Source organism: Myiozetetes cayanensis, unplaced genomic scaffold (assembly GCF_022539395.1).
Source record: "Myiozetetes cayanensis isolate MyiCay16 unplaced genomic scaffold, myiCay2020 scf27, whole genome shotgun sequence".
In the NCBI taxonomy this organism is placed as follows: Eukaryota; Metazoa; Chordata; class Aves; order Passeriformes; family Tyrannidae; genus Myiozetetes; species Myiozetetes cayanensis.
In genome coordinates this window covers 5,045,160-5,064,175 of record NW_026087488.1, presented here as the reverse complement: position 1 = coordinate 5,064,175, position 19,016 = coordinate 5,045,160, and the positions used below count along the sequence as shown (strand labels likewise).

Here is a 19,016-nt window from a genome sequence, read left to right as displayed (position 1 = left end):
CAGTGCCTTGTGCCAGCCTGTCCCCAAGCTTTTCGAGCCAAATGAGGGAATTTGCATTAAAGCTTATTTGCCACGCAGGAAACGCGACTCATCCAGTGGATTTCTCCAAGCTGGTACACGTAACTCCAAGTGGGATAATCTCGTTACATACACAGGGCTGAGCTGCCAGGGAAAAGTTCAGTGTGTGAGAATCGGTGGGGAACGGGAAATGTGGAGTAAAACACATTTAAAAATTCTGATTCCTTGTCTTAGGGAGCCTCCAGGGACAGGCAGAGCAAATGACACGGAAGTAGTGACGCTGTGCTGGGTCCTGCTCTGGGCCCCTCAATTCAGGAAGGACACTGAGGTGCTGCAGCATATCCAGAGAAGGGCAATGGAGCTGAGGAAGGGTCTGGAGCACGAGCTGAGCAGTAACACCCCTGGAGGGGGTTGGGATGCTGAGTCCTTTTTTCCTCTAAGTCCCTTCCCCTCAAGCCATGTCATTTACAGCCATTTATTAAAAGCTGGTGTTAGTAAGAGCCTTTGCTGGTGGGTAAGTGTTACACTGGGCCCTGCAGTACAACTTGTCATTTCTAACAGATGTCTAAATCCTAAAGGTGCCTATGCCTGAGAACTCCACATCTGAAAACTCCACAACATCATCCTTCCAGCGACTTGCGCTCTCCCACGCTTCTTTAAGGGCACTTCAACTATGTGGGACAAAACAACACGAAAAAATGTTCAAGTTTTCAGGAGAGGATGGTGCTGTAGCACCCACTGCCCAGTGTTTTCCCCCTGACCTGGACAACACCGTGGATAGCAGCCCACCCAGCCAGGTCTCAGCCTCTCCCTCCATCACCCACCTGGGACAATCTCCTTGGGGAGGGCCCATCAGTGCAGGATTTGGCTTTTACTGGCCTCGAAGGCCTGCCTTGCCTGGTGGTGCTCCCATGGGAAGTGCCACAAAGGATGCAGTGTCCCGTGACCGATGGGACACTGGGGGCTGCGGCACTGATGGGGTTAGAAACACGCTGTGGTGTCTGGATGTCCGGAGGAGCAGTGGGGAAGCAGTGCTCCACTGCTCCCTTCTCATCTCAGCGGTGCCCTCGGGAGCTGCGAGAGCCGTCGAGGCTTCTCTGAGCAGCTCCCGCTTGTTCAGCCACGTCATCCGAAGGTCTTTGGGGAGCAGAGCCAACAGTGCCTGTTCCACGAGCACCTTCTCTGCCGGGCAGGGCCCAGCACCTTCAGCCACGAGAAAAGCCTGGCTGCTCTGTTAGTGCAGACCCTCCACACGAGGTACTGAAACAGCCACGTTCACCCTGCCCTGCGCTTTGCTGTGGGTTCAGAGCAGCTCATCCCCCTGACCCCGCAGGGAAGGGGTGGGGTGGGGGGTTATTTCTCCTTCTCCCGCTGCACATCCCGGCTGGATTTGAGGAAGTCACTCCGCAGCAGGCGGTAGAAGAGGATGACGTTCATGGGTGTCATGATTGCCATGCCCACCGTGCCCACCGCGTAGGTCGCCGGGGGCACGTTCTGCCGATTGAGGAAGAGCCAGCGGGTCATCCAGGCCAGCGTGGCGATGCGGAACACCACGTAGGTGCCCAGGTTGACGATGCTGTTGAGGCGGTAGCAGGTGGTGTGCACCAGGTTGGCCATGAGCAGGATCTGCCGCAGGTGGAGGAAGATGGAGTTGATCTCCACCAGCAAAGCCACGAGGGCGAAGCCGACGTACTGATGGAGCAGCACGGCAATTCCAAAGCAAACAATCACCTGGGAAGGAGGAAGAAGAGAGGCCGGTTGCTCTCAGCTACGGCCAGCTGGAACCTTCTAGGCTGGGGCACAGCGTGGAGCAGAGGTGGAAAGGATTATCACAGCAGTGCCAGGCCGCTGGTCATCAACCCACACATCTCTGCAGCATCAAAGCCTCTGGCCAGTGCTGCAGCCTCAGGCATAAAACAAAACTTCCCCAGTGTTGCATGAAATCTGAGTGGTTTTTTTGTTCCAGAGGGAGGAGAAGGAAAACAATTCTATAAGCCCCAGGTTGGCAAAGGAGACAAAGCAGCCTGACCTAACCCTGGTTTTATGGCCTAGGGAATGCAGCTGGGTGTGGCCCAGCAGGTTTTTCCACACACAGTGAATGGGCAGGAAGGGAGACGTTTAGCCCAGGGCTACAGTTGGTGCTGGCTCTGGGATTCTCCCGGGCATGCTGAAGGGATTAAGAGGCTTTGGTGTATCAGAGAGCCCCGTGGGATGCCCTGAGGGTGGCCTGAAGCACCCTGGGTGCTGCAGCAGAGGACAGGGCTCTTGCAGGCAGAGCGGTGATTCCTGCCCTGCACCCTCCGTGCCAGGCAGGGGGCCGGGCTCTGCCTGCCCACGCTCCAGCACACTCAGTCCTTTCTTTGGTTTATGCCATTAATGCTGTTCTCTGTACGGGCTCTGTAATGAGATTATCTGCTCCCCGTTAAGTCACTGTCTTGGCTCGAATTAACTCTATTGTGGAGATGAACTTTTGGCTCACTGGGCTCTGCGAGAGAGCAGGTCTGACCGCTGCCTCCCCTGTCTCATCCCAGGTAGGTCTCACCACTGTTCCTGTCCCCCACCCCAGGCTTTGCACACCCCCGTGCCTCCCCTGTACCCTGCAGCATCTCTGCTGCTCAGCCACCCCCCTGCCCTGCAGCACCCACAGTCTTAGAATCATAGAATTGTTTAGGTTGGAAAAACATTCCGGCATCTGGACATCAGAGGTGATCAAAGAGAAAGCCATGTTGGGTACAGCCAGAAGGCACTGGTGTGGGGGGTCCTGCACCACAGCTGCTCCAGCCACCCCAGCCCCAGATGATGGGAAAGCACCCCGGGGAGCAGGAGGTGGAAGGAGGGGCTGTGCAGCCCTCCCTGGCAGATGTTAAAGTGGCCAAGAGGCAGTAGGAGCTGTGCTGCCAGTGGGCACACCTGGGTCACAGCCTGACCACGTCACTGTAATGCATCAGCCCCCCAGCCCAGCCCTCTTCTCCCTAAGCTTTGTACTTGTGTTCTTTTCCTACCCAGTCCTTGGGTGTCTTTCTGCAGATCCTCAGAGTGTGTGTGTCCTGCAGTCTGGGCTCCTCTCCCCAGGCAGAAAAATCTGTCAGATTTTTGTAACAGGCAGCAAATACCCACACTAACAACAGCAGGAGCCCCACTCATGTCCCCCAGCCCCAGCCTCCCTTGTGGTATATGTGCTGGTGAACTCACCACAGAGTGATGGAAGAGCAGCTCCCAGGATTGGTGAAGTTTCTGATTGCACAACATGTCCACAAAGTCTTCAAGGAAATAACCTGGAATAAGAGAAGCCATGAGCAAAGAAAGGGGCCAGGAAGGGCTGTGCCAAGGGACCCTCAGGCCACAGTGGGCTCTGCACCTGCCTGGGCTGGGCAAGCCCTCTGGGGAAGTGATGGCCACAGCTGTGTGGGTGGTGAGTCACACACAGAGCAGGATTACACACAGCAGCAGAAGGAAATCAGGGCGGTTTGGGCCCCTCTTGCAATCACTCTGTAGGACATGCCTCCAGGAGCAGGCACTAACTCCACCAACACCATATGGGCATCTTTGGGATGCCCCAAGCCCTGGCTGCCCCCCGAGGGCAGTGTGGGCAGCCTGGTGCCCAGTACCTCCTGGCTGCGGCTGCCGTGGGACAGAAAGGAGCCACTGTCCTTTGCAAGAATAGGGCGATTGTCTGAGGTGCCTGAGGCATCGCTGCCCGCGACGTGGCTTGAGGGGCTGGTGTCAGGCACCGACGAGCCCCGGGAGACCCCCCCCGGGGGGCCAGAAGAGGGGGAAGCCCACTCTGCCCACCTCACCTACAGACACGGCGACCAGGCTGTGCGCCCCGGGCGGGTGTGTGCCCACCAGGTCCTTGGACATCTCGGGGTGGAGGTAAAACCTGCGGAGAAGGAGCTGTGAGTGATGGGCAGTGCCTCTGGTTCCCCAGTTCCTTGCCAGTGCTCACCTTGTGCTGCTGGTCCCGTCCCGGAGCGCTCCTTTCCCGCTGGTCCACCCATAGTCGCCTCTCTCCTCGTTTCCCCTGGAGTCTCCTTATCCCCTGCTGTTTGGTGCCTCGCTGTCCCTCGGACCTTCCTCCATCTCTCAGTGCCCCCCAGTCTCCGGGTCCCCACACTCCCCACGGTGCCCCCATTTCTCCCCGGTGGGCTCAGCCTCCCTCGGTGCCCCCACGGCCGCAGGTTCCCGTCGGGGTCCCTCGACATCCCCACTGCCCTGCAGTGCCCCGGTCCCCCGCGGTGCCCACCCCGGCCCCAGGTGCGGCTCACCCGGCCAGCGCCCCGCCGCCGCTGAGCACGCTGTGCGCCAGCGATGTCCAGATGTTGCGCCACTTCCAGCGGTTGCGCCGGGCCGAGGGCGGCGGCGGCACCAGCCGCTCCAGCCCCCGGTTCAGCAGGCGGAAAGCGGCGAAGGAGCCGGCCACCACCAGCAGCCCCGGGCTGAAAGCCATGGGCATCCACCGGCCCGCTGCCAGCCCCGGGCTCCCATGGGACCGGCCGCGCTGCCCGATGGGCTCTGCCTCGCCCAGCCCCGGGACCCGCCCCGGGCACCGGCACCGCCCCGGGCACGGGCACCGCCCCGCCGGTCCCGCCCTGCCCCGGCCGGGACGCGCATCACCCCCGAGGGGAAGGGCCGGGGGGCTGCGGGGGCCGCCCCGCTGCCGGCACTGGCAGATCCCGCATTCCCCCGGGCAGGGAGGCGGACACGCAGCGGCAGCGCTTCCCCTCGGGAAGTGGGACAAGAGGAGCCGGGATACGGGAATTAAGCCCCCGGGGGTGCGTCAGCCTTCCCCGGCATCGCACGGCAGGAGCGGCGCCAGCCCAAAAGCCGGCTGGGAGCGGGGCACGGAGCGGGGCACCCGTGTCCTGTCGCTGTGCGGGAGCTGGGCACGCTTTCCTCGTTGCCCTGAGGTTCCTCCCACACCTCGGTGACACCGGGTGGCCGAACGTCTCACCCGTGAGGTGCTGCGGCCGCGTCCTTCACCCCAAAGCATCCCCGGCAGGTGATGCCCGTCACCGTCATCGTTTCTTTGGGCTGGGGCTTTCCAAAACTCTCACCCTGGGTCAGGATCTCCACAGGACACACCACCTGATCGCACATAAAGCAAGGAAAAAGATCTGATTGCCCTGCTAAAAAAATGCTCTGCCCACAGCCTTGTTATCCCCTATCCCCCTGTCCCATGTCTGGTCACCAGAGGAGCTCCCCAATGCCTGGGATACCCCAGCTCCACCGCCTGGGGATTGTGGGAATTCACGATCCCGTAGCCACAGTTTTAGTTCTACCCTACAACTACGCTGCTTTTCCAGCTTCCCGTAATTTGATCGCTCCCCTGTTGCTTTTTGATGTCTCCACCAGAAGCTGCTGCACAGCCCTCGCTGCCATTCTGCAGACCGGATGAGTCACCGTGTACACACCGATTAATGTCAAACTCTGCCTCTCCTCTGAGGTATTAATTTTGGATGAAATCTTCTACTTCCTCTTTGCTGAAAGAGAAACGTGTGGTGCCTGAGCTTTCAGTCGCTGTCCTGGCTCTGAGGTGACGGACACTAAAACATCTGCGAGTAATTGCACCGAGGAGGGGCGTGATTAAATCAGATCAGGAGAGGGGTGAGGTTCTTTCCCAACCTAAGCGATTCTATGACAGTCTCAACTGATAGGAAAGCATCTGTTCATGCTGCAGAAATTTGCTTAAAAGCCGAGCAAGACAATGTAATTTCATAACAGTTACATGGCAGGGAGACACTGCCTGAAGTAATCTGCAGCCCTGAGTGCTCAGGGAATTATAAGTAATCTCGTGATGAAGGATCACGTAGGCTAATCTGTTACTGAGAAGACCAAATGCAAAGACATTTCTATTTAGCATATGCTGAGGAAAGAGAGACATGCCTTGGAGACATGCTGGGCTGCTCAGGGCACCGAGGAGAAAAAAATCATTTCACAATTAATTGAGTATAAAATTGCAGAGAGCTGATTTCCGAGTGGGAAGTCATCTGCAGCACTTTAGCCTCAAAATTGTCGACTGTCCTTTTCCGTGGAGACAGCCCTGCCCTTCACCTGCCTGCAGGGAAAATCCCAGACCGTGGAACACCTGAAAGCCCGTCCCCATTTGCCCCAGAGGCTCCTCCATTTGCAATGTTGTTGTTCTAAAGGTGAACGTTGGCCAGGCTCGGATCAGGAACAGGAACAGTTAAAATGTTTCTGCAGACTGGAGAGCTTTTACCTACCACTTCTGCATGGGAGGAATTTAAGCCGTGATTAATTGAGCCTCTGGTTCAGGGACTTTGATCCCACTGCTGGAGCACTGGCAACAACTACACACAGACTACTTTTTGGATCGTTTTAGCCCAGATTTTACTTAATTTTACCAGGACTTCCCACTGAGCTGTGGTTTCTTGCGAGCCGTGTTTCCAGCCTTTTCTCCTTGTCTTCCTTCCTCTGCAGCAATGGCATTAACCGGGGGCGGTTTTGGAACCGGAGGCTTCCAAGCCCAGTTACAAACAAGTCCCTTGACACCAAATCAGGCCAAATATTCAGCCACATGCCACAGGCTTGTCGTCCAGGCTTGTCCCAAAGGAACCCGCAGGGAAGAGCGGGGACGCGAGCTCCGGAGCTGCCACAAGAGGTCCCTGCACGCCCGCTGGAGAACTGGGAGCCCCATCCGCTGGGATTCTTCATTCACACCTTATTTGGAGATACTGCCTTTTTCACCCAGATTTCGAGAAGTTTTCCGAGTGTCCCCAAATGACCTCGTTTTCTGCAGAGAGGCAGCTCAGCCTGGTGACGGGGTCGCTGCTGCTGCCTGTTCCCAGCAGGGCAGGGGACTCCTTACAGACACCTGGGCAAGGATGTGCCCAGGTCCATCCCAGAACGCTGCAGGAACCACAGCTAATCCCATAGCGGGGCTTCCCAGCAGCATCCAGGGTGTAAATCGAGGGGTACAGCAATTTTTTCCATAGCTGATCACTGGCTTTTGTCTCCCCTCTCCCAGGCTGAAGTTTCTCTGCAGCACATTTGAGAGAGAGAGAACCCATTTTCCACAGTAAAGAGCCATTAGTTTAGTGATAACTCCCCATATGAATTCCACTGCACAAACTGTGCCCCCCTCAGATGCTCCCCACTACTCCTGGATGGGGGTTTGGGTGTACTTTTGCAGCTCCATCACCCCTTACACAGGGAGGAGCCCCCTCTGCTCCCAAACATCATCCAGGGTTCTCCACAGCCAGCAGATGTGGGAGCTTCTGACAAGGCAAAAGTTATGCTCCTGTTTTTGGAAAGCCTCATTCTCTTAATCTGCCTCTCTGCACCCAGGGAGTCATAAAGCCCATCTGCTCATCTAATGCCAGACCTGGCTCACACCTGAAATAATTTGAGGAGTCCAAGAGCTCAAAACAAATCAAGCAGCTTGGCTTCCAAACTTTAATTAGCTGTTGTCTCCATCCCTCTCTAAATTGTGTAACCACTCTGTCTGCAAGGCCATAGGAAGTCAGATGATATGGGAATGCTTTTCTTGATATATCCACATCTTTCTTCCACACTTATGAAAGGATCTACTGTGCAAAATGCATGTTCTACGTGGCAAAGCATGCCCAGGCATTGCAGAGGCAGCTGTGAAGAGAGCTGAAATCAGTGCAAACTTGAGCATCCACTCTTTCCAGCCAGCAGCACCTTCCTGATGTGGAAGCTGGATATTCTCCAGGTGGAACTGGGGATATACTTGCCATGGACACAGGAGAAAGGGATTTCAACCTCTGTGAGTGTGGTGAGCAGCTCCAGGATCTAATGCAAGAAATGCCAGGGTGTTCATCACTTTACCACTGACCTCAGGACTTGAACTTGTCTGGCAGAAGAAACCCCCTGGCCTTGCACCACAGCCTGTCCATTCACCCTGTCTGTGAGCTCCAGTTCTCGAGGGAAGGCTCTTCCCTTCCCAGTGAAGAAGAAACCTGTGTCAGCAGCACATCCCTGAGGATGCTCCAGGCTCAACTGTTTCTCAAGGGCTTGGGCTGGACCAGCTGTCATGATCCAGTGGCATGAAGGATGAGCTCTCTCCTCACTCCAGTTGCACAGGTGTGCCACGGGATAAAAAAAATTCCATTGGCAGACGCATTGACTGCCAAAACTCCTTCAAGCACAGCAGGATGGGCAGATCCTTACAGTCTTCCTCTGCTTTCAGTAGATGACATGCCCCAGATTCATCTACTTTCTGAAATGTTTATCTTCTGCTATTAGTAAGGTTTCAGGTTCCTTCTTTCCTCGTGGTGGGGCCAGGTGTCTGCCAGCCCTGTATCCCCTCTCTCATCATTGCCAGACACAAATGCTTAGGAAGAGAATGTGAAACACCTCGTGTAATTTACCCTATAAACAAATTCACTCCCACTAAATATTTCTTTTCCCTTGTCTTCTTTCCTCGTGGGATAAACATTTTTTACCTGTTCACCGGTCTCAAGCTCAAGTAATGTTTGTTGAATATGCATGTGCTTTGAGGTTACATCATGATATATTCATGATTACATGGGGGTTTTTTGCATTCCAGACAGGTTCAGAATGAGTCCTCTGAGGTGGAAGCATGTCCCAGCCTCTACACCCACTTCATGCAGCATTATACCTTGCTGAGCCCACTCAATTCCTCCTGTGTTACAAACATAAGCACAGGAGCTTCCTAATGGCATCTCCTGCTGCTGCCAGCTCTGCAGCTTGGAACAGGTTAGGTTCCCTCCTGAATTCTCTCGTTATTAATATCACAAACCAAGCTGCTCTGAGAGCAGTGCCCCATTAATCATTTTAGCTCTGCTGCAGGTTTCACCTCACTTCCTCTTCCTGCGACTGCACAGTTTTCATATGATTTGACTCTGTGGGTGCTGCTCGTTCAAACTGGCAGGTCTGCCAGGGCAGGGAAGGGCCCTGAGCTGGGTGAGGTGGGGACAGCAAAGGTGGGACAGGGACACACCCACACAGCCACAACTGCTTTACAGCCTGAAAAAATGGGCTACACCAACTGGTGGTAGTGGGGGCTTGAAGGGAGGAGAGTTACAGCCCTTAAATATTCACCTCTAAACTTGAATTTCTGGAGTGCTGACAACACTGGAGAGCAAAAGTGAAGATATCTAATAAAACACCGAGTCATCTCAGCAGTCCATGTGAGTCAGCACCGATGTGGGTGGTAGGTTTGGTCGGAGACATTCGATGCCCACCTGGGTTCTGTTTGCGGTTGAGGGCACCACTTCCTTTTGCTCTCTTCCTTCCTATGTCTAATCCTGATGTGTGTTACAAGCAGAGGTCTAAACCACTCTGAGTAATTACCTCTGGGTTACCTAACAGAGGACCAAAAGATGCTTACAGAGCATCTTCCTGAAAATCTGCCTCCAATCCCATCCCACTGCCTGAATCCCTCGAGGGGACTGTGTGTGCTCCCGAGTGCTGGCTCTCACACACACTAACCCAGCGTCCCTGCAGCCAACCCAAACCTGCCTTCTGACATACAGTGCCCTTTTCCACTTTCTACCCTTTCCCATCATCTTTGCCTCCATCAGAGATGGGCTTTTTGTTTTGCCTTTATCCCTTTGCATTTTACAGAAGCCCTTCCCTGGGTGCTCAGCTGCATCCAGCAGCATCCAGCAGCATCCATGGGCACCCAGCAGCCAAATCAGCCCCATAACACCAATGCCATCATATGGGATCAAGTTCATCCCAAAGCCTCCCAAAACTGCACACCTCTGTACCTGCCCCTTTGCCTGTGCACTGCAGCTTTCATCCCCGAGCAGATGTTTTTTCCAGAGATTTCTGCTGAGTCAGAGAATGTCTCCACAGGGGCTGCTGCTTCTCCACGTGGGAACGCGCTTCGGGGGGAATAATTACAGAGAGTTTAAATACGGACGTTTGGCAGCCAAAATTGCTTCACATTCAGGCTCCTGGCCAGGAGGGCAGAGCCCAGGAGCTGCTCATTGGTGCTGTGAGAAAATACCTCATACCTGTGCCCGTCATGGGCGTGCATTCCCCGTGGGCCGGGATCATCCATACCCAGCAGCATCCCAGCAACCGGATCTGAAGGAAGGGTGGTCACAGCTTGGTGGGTCCAAAAAAGTGACCTGCTTCCCAAATGAGCCAGCTTGCACTTACCCAGCACCCCTGTGCCTGCCCTCTTCTCCAGGTCGTGCCCACCAAAGGATTTTTATCCCCCCCCACTGCTGGATTTGGGAATGTGCCACGTGCAGATCCCTGCGAACCTCCGGTCCTGCAAGGGAGATGCTGGAAGCACACTGTTGGTAACTTTTCCCCCCCACCTTAATTTTTAAGGCATATTTTAAAGTTGTGAAACATATTGACTGTGAAATAGAGATAAGAACGGGAGTAGACACAAACAGCGTAGGCGTCTCTCCCGGTTTTTTGCAACTCCCACTCTTGTAAAAGTTAGTACAGAAAGCAGCACCCTGCTCCGTGCCATCCTTCATGCCCCATGCAACGATGGGATCGTGTGCCTGGACACTGGTGACTGAACCAGGAGCACAGCTGGGCCGTAAGGCACATGCAGAGGTGCTGAACTCTTCATGTGCCTTAAAATCAGTGGAGAAAAATCTTGCCGGAAGATCAAATTAAAGAATCTTAAATGTTATTGAAATATGTAAAAAGTAGTAATATCATTCCGGAGTGCTGCAAAAACATGTTTTGTTGAGCTGGAGTGCTTGCCATCAAGAGAAGGGGCAGTGGGAAGTTGCAGTTGGAGGTCACTGCATCTGCCTGAGTTTCTGTTCACGCTGCCCATGACGCACCCTGTCTTTACACCACACCTGCACCATAATTCCTATGTGCTCTCCATTCTTTTGCAACTCTAAACCCGAGCAAAATGCACCTTATTAGGCACAGACCAGTTGCAGAAATCAGATAAAACTCCCTGGCAGGCGGCAGCTTCCAGGAGATGCATCTCCTGATGGATGGGGACGTTGTGCAACGCGGGGAGAGCATCACCAGCCGTAGGCTGGCAGCTGGCAGAGCTTGTGGTGAGACACCAGGGTGTCACCTCAGAGGAGAAAGTCACAGATGGCAGCGGTGGTGGCTTTCTGAGCTGGGGAACAGCTGACAGAACCCCCACAGCAGGACCAGGTCAGTACCCACCAAAGCTTCTCTCAAGGGCCCTTGGGAGCGGGGCAGTGTTGCAGAGGGGATTTGCAGGAGCAAGTCACCACCCTGCACTGAAACCCGCCTCAAATGGCCCCACTCTGCTCTATTTCTTGCTTTGCTTTTCTCCAAAACAGAGAGGGAGATTCCTAATCAGCCTCTCCACTGATTGCTAAGGCAGGGAGAGCATTAAGGACTGAGGGTTTTCTCACTTTTCTAGCCCAAGAGGTATTTTGGGCAGGGATTAGTGCTTTCATGGCAATTAGCATGAATAGCATCTCTGCATAAATGTTAGAGAGGTTTTGGAGATGCTGAAGTGGCTCTTTAGACCCAATTTGGAGGAGACAGGGGATACGGCAGCAGCACCTCCCCGTAAATAATTGCATTTATTTACAACAGTCATTAATCATATCTCCTGACTAACCCTGCACTGCAGTCGAGTTTAATGGGACACAGGGCTGAAAACAAAAAGTGGGTTAAGTCAGAGGAGAAAAGGACAGAGGAATGGACTTCAGGTTTGGACACAAAGTTAAAAAAGGGGGGACATGGGTGTTTTCCACCAGTTGAGGGTTTTTTCGTGCTGTATCAGGAATTTGGGCCCCCTTAAGTGCCTGGTGTTGAGCAGCTCCCAGCATGGACAGCGATGACACCATCACCGCCGAGGTCTGCAGGGAGGACGACATTGGGGATGGAGAGTGAGTACCTGGTGGTGGTGGGGGAGCTTAGGTGACTGTGTGCCCACCTCCCCACCTCTCCCACAGGCTCCTGGAGGTGAAGGTGGCTGGTTACCCAGTGCTGCTGGTGAGGAACAGGAAGGAGTTCAGTGCCCTGGGCAGTAAATGTCCCCACTACGGTGCCCCACTCAGCAAAGGTAACCCCAGCTCGGGGCAGGGGGAGAAGCCACACTGAGGAGGTTGGTTCTCACTGCCCAGCTCTGTGGGGGGGTTCTGTTGCAGGGGTCTTGAGAGGGGAGAGGCTGCGCTGCCCCTGGCACGGCGCCTGCTTTAACATCAGAACTGGAGACATCGAGGAATACCCTTCCCTGGACTGCATCTCCTGCTTTAAGGTGACCTCTCGGCTTTTTCTCCTCCCGTCTCGGGCCACGCCCTCTGCACCTCTCATGTTCATTCTCTCTCACAAGCTCTGTACTCCTGACACCAACTGAAAGCCCCCTGCCCTGGCCACCCCTCTGTGGTCCAGGTCATACAGAGCTACGACACTTGGGATGATTTCTTGGGATCGTGTAACTCCCTGCCCTAAAGCTCCTTTCAATCAAAGGTGATGCCATATATCCTGGTGTCCCTCACAGCCAGGGAACATATGTCTTCTTTTGGGAAGAAAAAGGATTTGCAACTCTTTCTGAGTGCTCTTGGAGCTCCTCAGCTTCATTTGACATCCAAGATCAGAGTTAGGTGAGCTCCTACCACAACCTCACGGATGCAGCGCTTAAATGCCCTCTCCTTGCCCCCTTCAGGTAACAGTGGAAGATGGAAAGGTGTTTGTTACAGCAAAAAAGAAGGTACTGACCTTACCTGCTGCCACTGAGCACGAGCAGCACCTTGGGCTGGGTACGACTTCAGCATTTCTCATTTTTTTTCTAGGACCTTGAAAACAGCCTGAGGGTGAAGGACAGAAGCAGGCGGTGCCTTGCCAACCAGAACACGGTGCTGCTGCTGGGGGGAGGTCAGTGAAGGGCTCTGTGCTGTGCCCTCTCCACACACACGCCGTGAGCTGCCACTCTCTTCTCCAGGGAGGGCTTACCTGCTCCTCCTGCTCCCCAGTGGGTGTAAGAGGGCTGAGATGAGCATCTCCTGCAGGTGTGGCTGCCCTGGTGTGCGCGGAGACGCTTCGCCAGGAGGGTTTTACTGGCAGGATCGTCATGGCCACCAAGGAGAAACACGTTCCATACGACAAGTCCAAACTGAGCAAGGTTTGTGTGTGACAAGGGCAAGGACTGGGCCTGGGCACCACGTGGGACGTGGCCCAGGCTGAGCAATTGAGTGAGCCATCCTGGCAAAGCAGGAGTGCTGAGGTACTCACAGGGAACAGGGGTAAAACTTTCAGAAAACATCTCAATTCTCCCTCCCAGAAAGTCTTTGTTCAGAGTAAACCACAAGTTGATGGTTTTCTCTCCTTTTACTGAGTTCTGCCTGCTAGAGTTTGAGTTGATGGATTTTCTGAGGGTGAACAAGAGGTTGGGGATGGGGCAGTGAGGGGAGCTGTGATTTACTAATTGCAAATTTACCTCTTATGCAAACTGGTCTGCCAGTAAACACTGCAGGAGAATTGCTGTTTGTAAGAAGTGCTTTGTTTTACATTTCTGTTGTGTTTCCAGGAAATGGACTTGAAAGCTGAGGACATCTACCTGAGGAAACCTGAATTCCTTGATGCTCAGGGCATAGAGTTCTGGACAGAGAAAGAGGTACCAAAGCAGCTGAGCTTTGGTCCTCAATGGTTGATCCTGTTCCTGCCCTGGTGAGGGGGAGAAATTCTTTACCTTACCTGTCTGATCTCTGACTCCTCTCTCCTGCAGGCAGTGTCAGTGGATTTCCAGAAGCAGTGGGTTCGCTTCATGGATGGGTCCTCTCAGAAATACCATCAGCTGCTCATTGCAACAGGCAGCCAGTGAGTGCTCAGAGCATTTACCACACTCGGAATCATAGGCAGGACAGGATGGGTCAACACTGGGATGTGGAATTGGAGTTGTGTGAGGGAGGAAATGAGATGAAAGGACAGAACAGGATGACACAGCCATGGGTTTGTGCTCCCTCCTCGTTCTTTCTGTTTAATTTCTGACCATGAGGTGCATGTGGATTTTCTCTCTTTCAGCTCCAGCTTCCTCAAAGTCCCAGGTGCGGACCTGCAGAACGTGTGCATTCTCCAAACCCCTGAAGACTCCAGAAAGATCTTGGAGCTGGCAACTGGGAAGAATCTGGTGATCATAGGAGCTTCATTCATAGGTACCAGGCTGGAGTGGGTATCAAGCTATCAGTGAGCACTTCTGTTGCCTGTGCAGATTAACCAGAGGCCCTCAGGGAAGGGATGTTCATTTTCTACCCAGCTGGGATCCTCCCCTGAGCCCTGTAGCTGCTGGGGGTTTGCATTACAACAGCACCCACTCACTCTTTCCTCTGATAGCCAGAAACTTTGAGAGCTATAAACAATTCCTGCACGAGGACAGAGGGAAATGTGCCTTATAAAAGGTCACTGTCCTTCAGAGGAGCCAGATTCTCCAGAAGCACTGGGAAAGCAAGGGGGCAAGGCACAGAAAAGGGAGCTATTTTGTACAAAACCAGGAGCTGCTCTTTGCATTTCCTAATATCCAGGTCTGCAGTGCACAGGAACAAAGAATGTGGGGAGCTAAATACCTCAGCCCAGAAATGCATAGCAAAGCAGTTAAGCACTGGCAACACATCAGATTTGCTCTCCTGCAAGGGGAAAAGATTTCCAAGCAGGAGGATACAGGTTGATGCTTGCAGCAGGCTTACCTTGGGCATGCCTTTCCCTTGCAGGAATGGAGGTAGCTGCCTTCCTCTCAGACAAGGCTGGTACCATCTCAGTGGTGGAAAGAGAGGAGTTCCCTTTCCAGCACGCTCTGGGTCCTCAGGTTGGAGGTGTCGCCATGAAGGTGAGGAAAACCTGGCACTGATTCCTAGGAGGGAGAACACACGTTGTCCAGTCAGCCCAGTGATCTGCAACAGCCCAGGAAACCTCGCCCCTGTGCTGAGTCATAACTGAGTGTGCCCAGCACCAGCCTCACACACGGCTGGTCCCAACCTCCCCACGCACACAGCACACCCCCCAGCCCTGCTTCATCCCAAACCCACCTCACACACCAGTCCTGACCGGGACTGCAGAGAAAAGCCAGGCTTCCAGGGTCCCTGCACCAGCCAGGGACACAAATGGAAGCTCTCTGCAGCCTGGAGCAGCAGCTGTGCTGCCTGCCTGGCTTTTGGCTGGGCACAGCTGTTTTTACAGCAGCACAGCCTGGAATTTCCTAATGAATACTGAAACCAGTCCTTTTCAGATGCTGCAAAATAAAGGGGTGAAGTTCCACATGAAATCGGAACTCTGTGAGCTGAAAGGAAAGGATGGAAAGGTCAGTCATGCCTTTGTGATCTCCCTGAACTGCTAATTTTAGGGGAAAAAAACCCCAAACTGAGGCATAACCCAGTGTGTACATCTAGGCTGTCCTCTCCCATGTCTAGACACTCCCTTTCTTTTCACTGAGTACAGCTCTGGGCTCAAAGGGCACCAGTAAGTGTTCCTCTCTCAGGGACAGCAGCGTGATTTTCTTTTACATTCCCAGCAACGCACAGTAGTCGGACAAGGTGATCTGAACCTGGGGAAGAAAAAAGACAGCAAAGAATGAAGCAGCAGGGAGGCTGCTGGAATTAGGACAGTGTTTTTAACCCTCTATTAATGATTCTTCCTTCTCTCCTAGGTCGCAGAGGCAGTTCTTGCCAGCGGAGAGAAATTACCTGCAGATGTGATAGTGGTGGGAATAGGTAAGAGGCCCCAGTTGGGAGAGTGAGGCACTTTGGGAATGGAGAGAACAGCCAGCAAGCCCAGAGCACCACAGTTCATTCCCAGCACACCATTCCCTGCAGCTTCTTTCCCGTTCTGTTATCACCCAGCCCTTCCTCCTGGCCCCAAACACCTGGAGAAAGTCAGCAGCTCATGAGCAAGCACTTGGCCTTGGAGGAAGGGAGCCAGTTACACTCCCAGAGCGCCTTTGGCTCACTTGCTGAGCTCCATAGGTCACTGCTGCGTTACTGGAGCGTGCCGTGTCCTGGGCCCTGGTTTTATTGCCCCTGGATTAGCTCAGCACCAGCCCAAGCACAGCTCATGCTGTGATTGCTGAACAGAGCAAGTGCTCTGCTCTGAGCAGGCACCACAGGCATTTCCTCCCTGCCTTTTTTTCCTACTCCTCTCCCTGTAGGGTCGACCCCCAACTCAGCGTTTCTGAAGGGCACCTCCATTGCCAGAGATGACAAAGGTGCCATCCTGGTGGATCTGGTGAGTGCCAGCCGAGTAACCCAGGTCCAACCCCATCCCTTCACTCTCATCCTTGCACTCACTGCTCTTTGTCCCGTTAGCACATGCAAACCAACATCCCAAACGTCTTCGCTGCGGGGGACGTGGTGTCCTTTCCAGTAGCGCTGCTCAGCGGTGACCGGTCCAGCATCCATCACCAACAAGTGGCTGAGGCCCACGGTGAGAGCTCAGCCACCTCACCTTCCAGCTCCCCTGGAGGAAGGAATGGGGCAGAAGGGACAAGACAGGACAACAAGAGGCAGCGAACACTTCTTTGAGCACCTTCGAGAAAAGTATTTCCTCTGTTGGCTCATCACAGGTCACTGTGCTGCCTTAAACATGCTGAAGAAAGAGAAGGAGTTGCACACTGTTCCCTTCTTCTGGACCACTTTGTTGGGGAAAAGCATCCGCTATGCAGGTAGGAGGTGGCAGAGAGGTGGGAACAGCAGAACTGCTTCCCTGCCCATTGCTCACCCACCAGCTGGGCCTGGGGCTTGTAAACACGGTGGTTGCAGAGTTCACCCGAAGCACCTCGAGTTTTGGACTGGCTGCCATGGCGAGTTTGAGCTCTGGGCCTGAATGTTACCCAGAGCTCTTGTTCTTTGCTGATCTCAAGTGGCTTAGAGGTCACGAAGAAGAAGAACCTCCCTCTCCAAGCCAAGGAAAGGCTCAGGGTCATGATGCAATCATGCAGCTCTGAATCAGTTCTGCTTGTCCAGGAACTTCATGCCTGCTCCCCAGCCCTGCCCCAGCCCGTCACTGTCCCCTCTGTCCCTACCTGTGATGGCTTTGAGGTGTGGGAGTGGTGGCAGCTGCTGTGCCAGGGCTCCCCAAGCAGGCTGTGACACTCTCTCTCACAGGCTGTGGAAAGGGATACACGGACACTGTTGTGAAGGGCAGCCTGGAGCAACAGAAGTTCCTGATCTTTTACCTCAGGTGAGTGAATCCATGGCCAGTCCCTGCCCTGACAAGGCAGTGCTGGGGGAACAGGGCAAGGTTCTCTCCCTTACAGCCTGCAGAGATCCTGCAGAGGCTCCACATCACCTCCTGTGGCTGCTGGGCGCTGAACCAGCAGTGAGACGGTTCCAGGGAAAACCAAAGCAGGGCAGGGAAGGAGAAGAGGATGAGCTTCAATGAAGACACCAGCTGGGCAGGGAGCCTGGGACACGTCTCCTCTCCCTCTGCCCCGCTGCTCCCAGGCTCGGTGCCCAGCTCCCAGCAGTGCCAGGCGATCTGCCACAAGTCCCCGTGCATCCTGCAGCACCAGCCACTCTGCCCTGAGCCCCCTGAAGTACAGCTGGTCTCCAGTCAGGGTGCCACGAGGACGCTGCCGTGCTGAGCTGTGTACGCTGAGGAGATCCACATTCTTCCTCTTTCCCTCTCAGGAACGGCCATGTGACAGCAGCTGCCAGCCTGAACTGCGACCCCATGGTGTCCCTCATTGCAGAAGTTTTATACTTGGGGAAACTAATCTCCAAAGAAGAAGCAGAGTAAGTGACAGCCTGGCCGAGCTGGTGGGTGGCTCTGTGCTGTTCCCCACGCCAGCAGAGCCCACTGAGAGACACAAATCCCCAACCTACCTCTTGTTTGCAGGGCCTGCGACATAGGCAACATACCCTCGCTGGCACACACCTGAGCTTGGTACCTGCCCCTGTGAGGGGCACACATCCAAGGGTTAACAGCTCCGCATCCTCCCATCCTGGAGAAATAAAACCATCAGCAAAGCCGAAATCAGCGCCTGCATTTTGTGTTTGCAGACTCGCTCCTCGCTCGTGTGCTTGGGTGAAGCACAGCAGAGCTTTCCCTCCTCGTCTAATGATCTGCTGGGCTGGAAAAGAGGAGGATGCCCATGGCCTGAGGCTTAGCTGGGAGTCTGCGCAGGCAGCAGCCACCACACATCCACAGATCCACCCGCCACAGATAAAACCAGCTCCTCCTGTTCCTCCCCTGTTGGCAGGGAGCTTTCATCCAGCACACCGGTCACGCTGACCTTCTCCTTTGCAAAAGCACATTTCCCCAGCAAGGGGAGCTGCGAGCGAGACAAGCTGCTCTCCCGGCTGGGAACGGGGTGGTCTGTGCGCAGGAACTCGCACGGAATACCCTGCCCCTGAAGACAGAAACGCCACCCGACCTCTGAGCCAGCAGCACCTGCTGGCATTGTCACTGCCGTCTTGAATATTGCATTAGCTGCCGCAGCGAGCGCTTCCCGCCCCTGACAGCAGCCAGCCTCCGGCAGAGAAATCCCAGCTCCAGTCAGCATCCCCTCTCCTGCCACGTCCCTGCGTGCTGGATGCTTCGGGGAGGTGGGCAGATGCTGGAGGAAAGAGTCACTGGGATTTTTGCAGGGCAACAGCGAGACAGGCTGTGCTTTCTACAGGAAACCATGCACTTACTCAGCAGTCACATGGGGCTTTGAAGGAGGAAGGATAAGTCCCAGGAGCTGGGCAAGTTCCCACAGGGACACTTACTGTCAGCCTAAACCCCCTCTGGTTTTCACAGGAGCTGCAGGGTAGCCAGAGCCCGGGCTGGTGAGATACTGCAGAGCTGGTTTTGTGTTAAATACACAAACTTGCCCTCTGGCACCTTCTTGAATATGAATTTGACCTGAAACACAACGTTTTGCATTTCCTGACCCCGTGGGCTCCCTGCTTCTGCTCAGGGCAACTCTTTGCCCTGAAATAACCACATCTTACCGTGGGGTTTCAGCAGCACAGGTTATTCCTTCACAACAAATCTATGCATGCCCTGTATCCCGAGGCACACAAGGCCAGAGGTGCTGGTGGCCAGAGCACCAGCTTCCATTCCTATCAAGCTGTGCTGCATGGGAAGGGGAGCACAGCCCAGGAAGCTGC

At 54.4% G+C, this 19,016-nt stretch overlaps 2 protein-coding genes across 2 annotated transcripts; one reads left to right on the top strand and one right to left on the bottom strand.

Moving 5' to 3' along the window:
- Positions 1 to 479: 479 nt before the first annotated feature.
- Positions 480 to 4,509, bottom strand: TLCD2 (TLC domain containing 2). The gene is made up of 4 exons (XM_050321770.1): positions 4,284 to 4,509; positions 3,816 to 3,898; positions 3,211 to 3,293; positions 480 to 1,749 (listed from the first exon to the last, which is right to left on the bottom strand). Exons 1-4 carry the CDS (start codon positions 4,469 to 4,471, stop codon positions 1,372 to 1,374), a joined length of 732 nt encoding a protein of 243 aa, XP_050177727.1. The 5' UTR covers positions 4,472 to 4,509; the 3' UTR covers positions 480 to 1,371.
- A 7,251-nt stretch (positions 4,510 to 11,760) lies between these two features.
- Positions 11,761 to 17,854, top strand: LOC126643460 (apoptosis-inducing factor 3-like). Its single transcript, XM_050321813.1, has 18 exons — positions 11,761 to 11,822; positions 11,889 to 11,998; positions 12,084 to 12,193; positions 12,602 to 12,646; positions 12,729 to 12,810; positions 12,945 to 13,057; positions 13,463 to 13,549; positions 13,661 to 13,752; positions 13,957 to 14,087; positions 14,640 to 14,755; positions 15,155 to 15,226; positions 15,572 to 15,635; positions 16,070 to 16,146; positions 16,227 to 16,344; positions 16,484 to 16,582; positions 17,025 to 17,100; positions 17,550 to 17,654; positions 17,758 to 17,854. Exons 1-18 carry the CDS (start codon positions 11,761 to 11,763, stop codon positions 17,798 to 17,800), a joined length of 1,602 nt encoding a protein of 533 aa, XP_050177770.1. The 3' UTR covers positions 17,801 to 17,854.
- Positions 17,855 to 19,016: the final 1,162 nt, after the last annotated feature.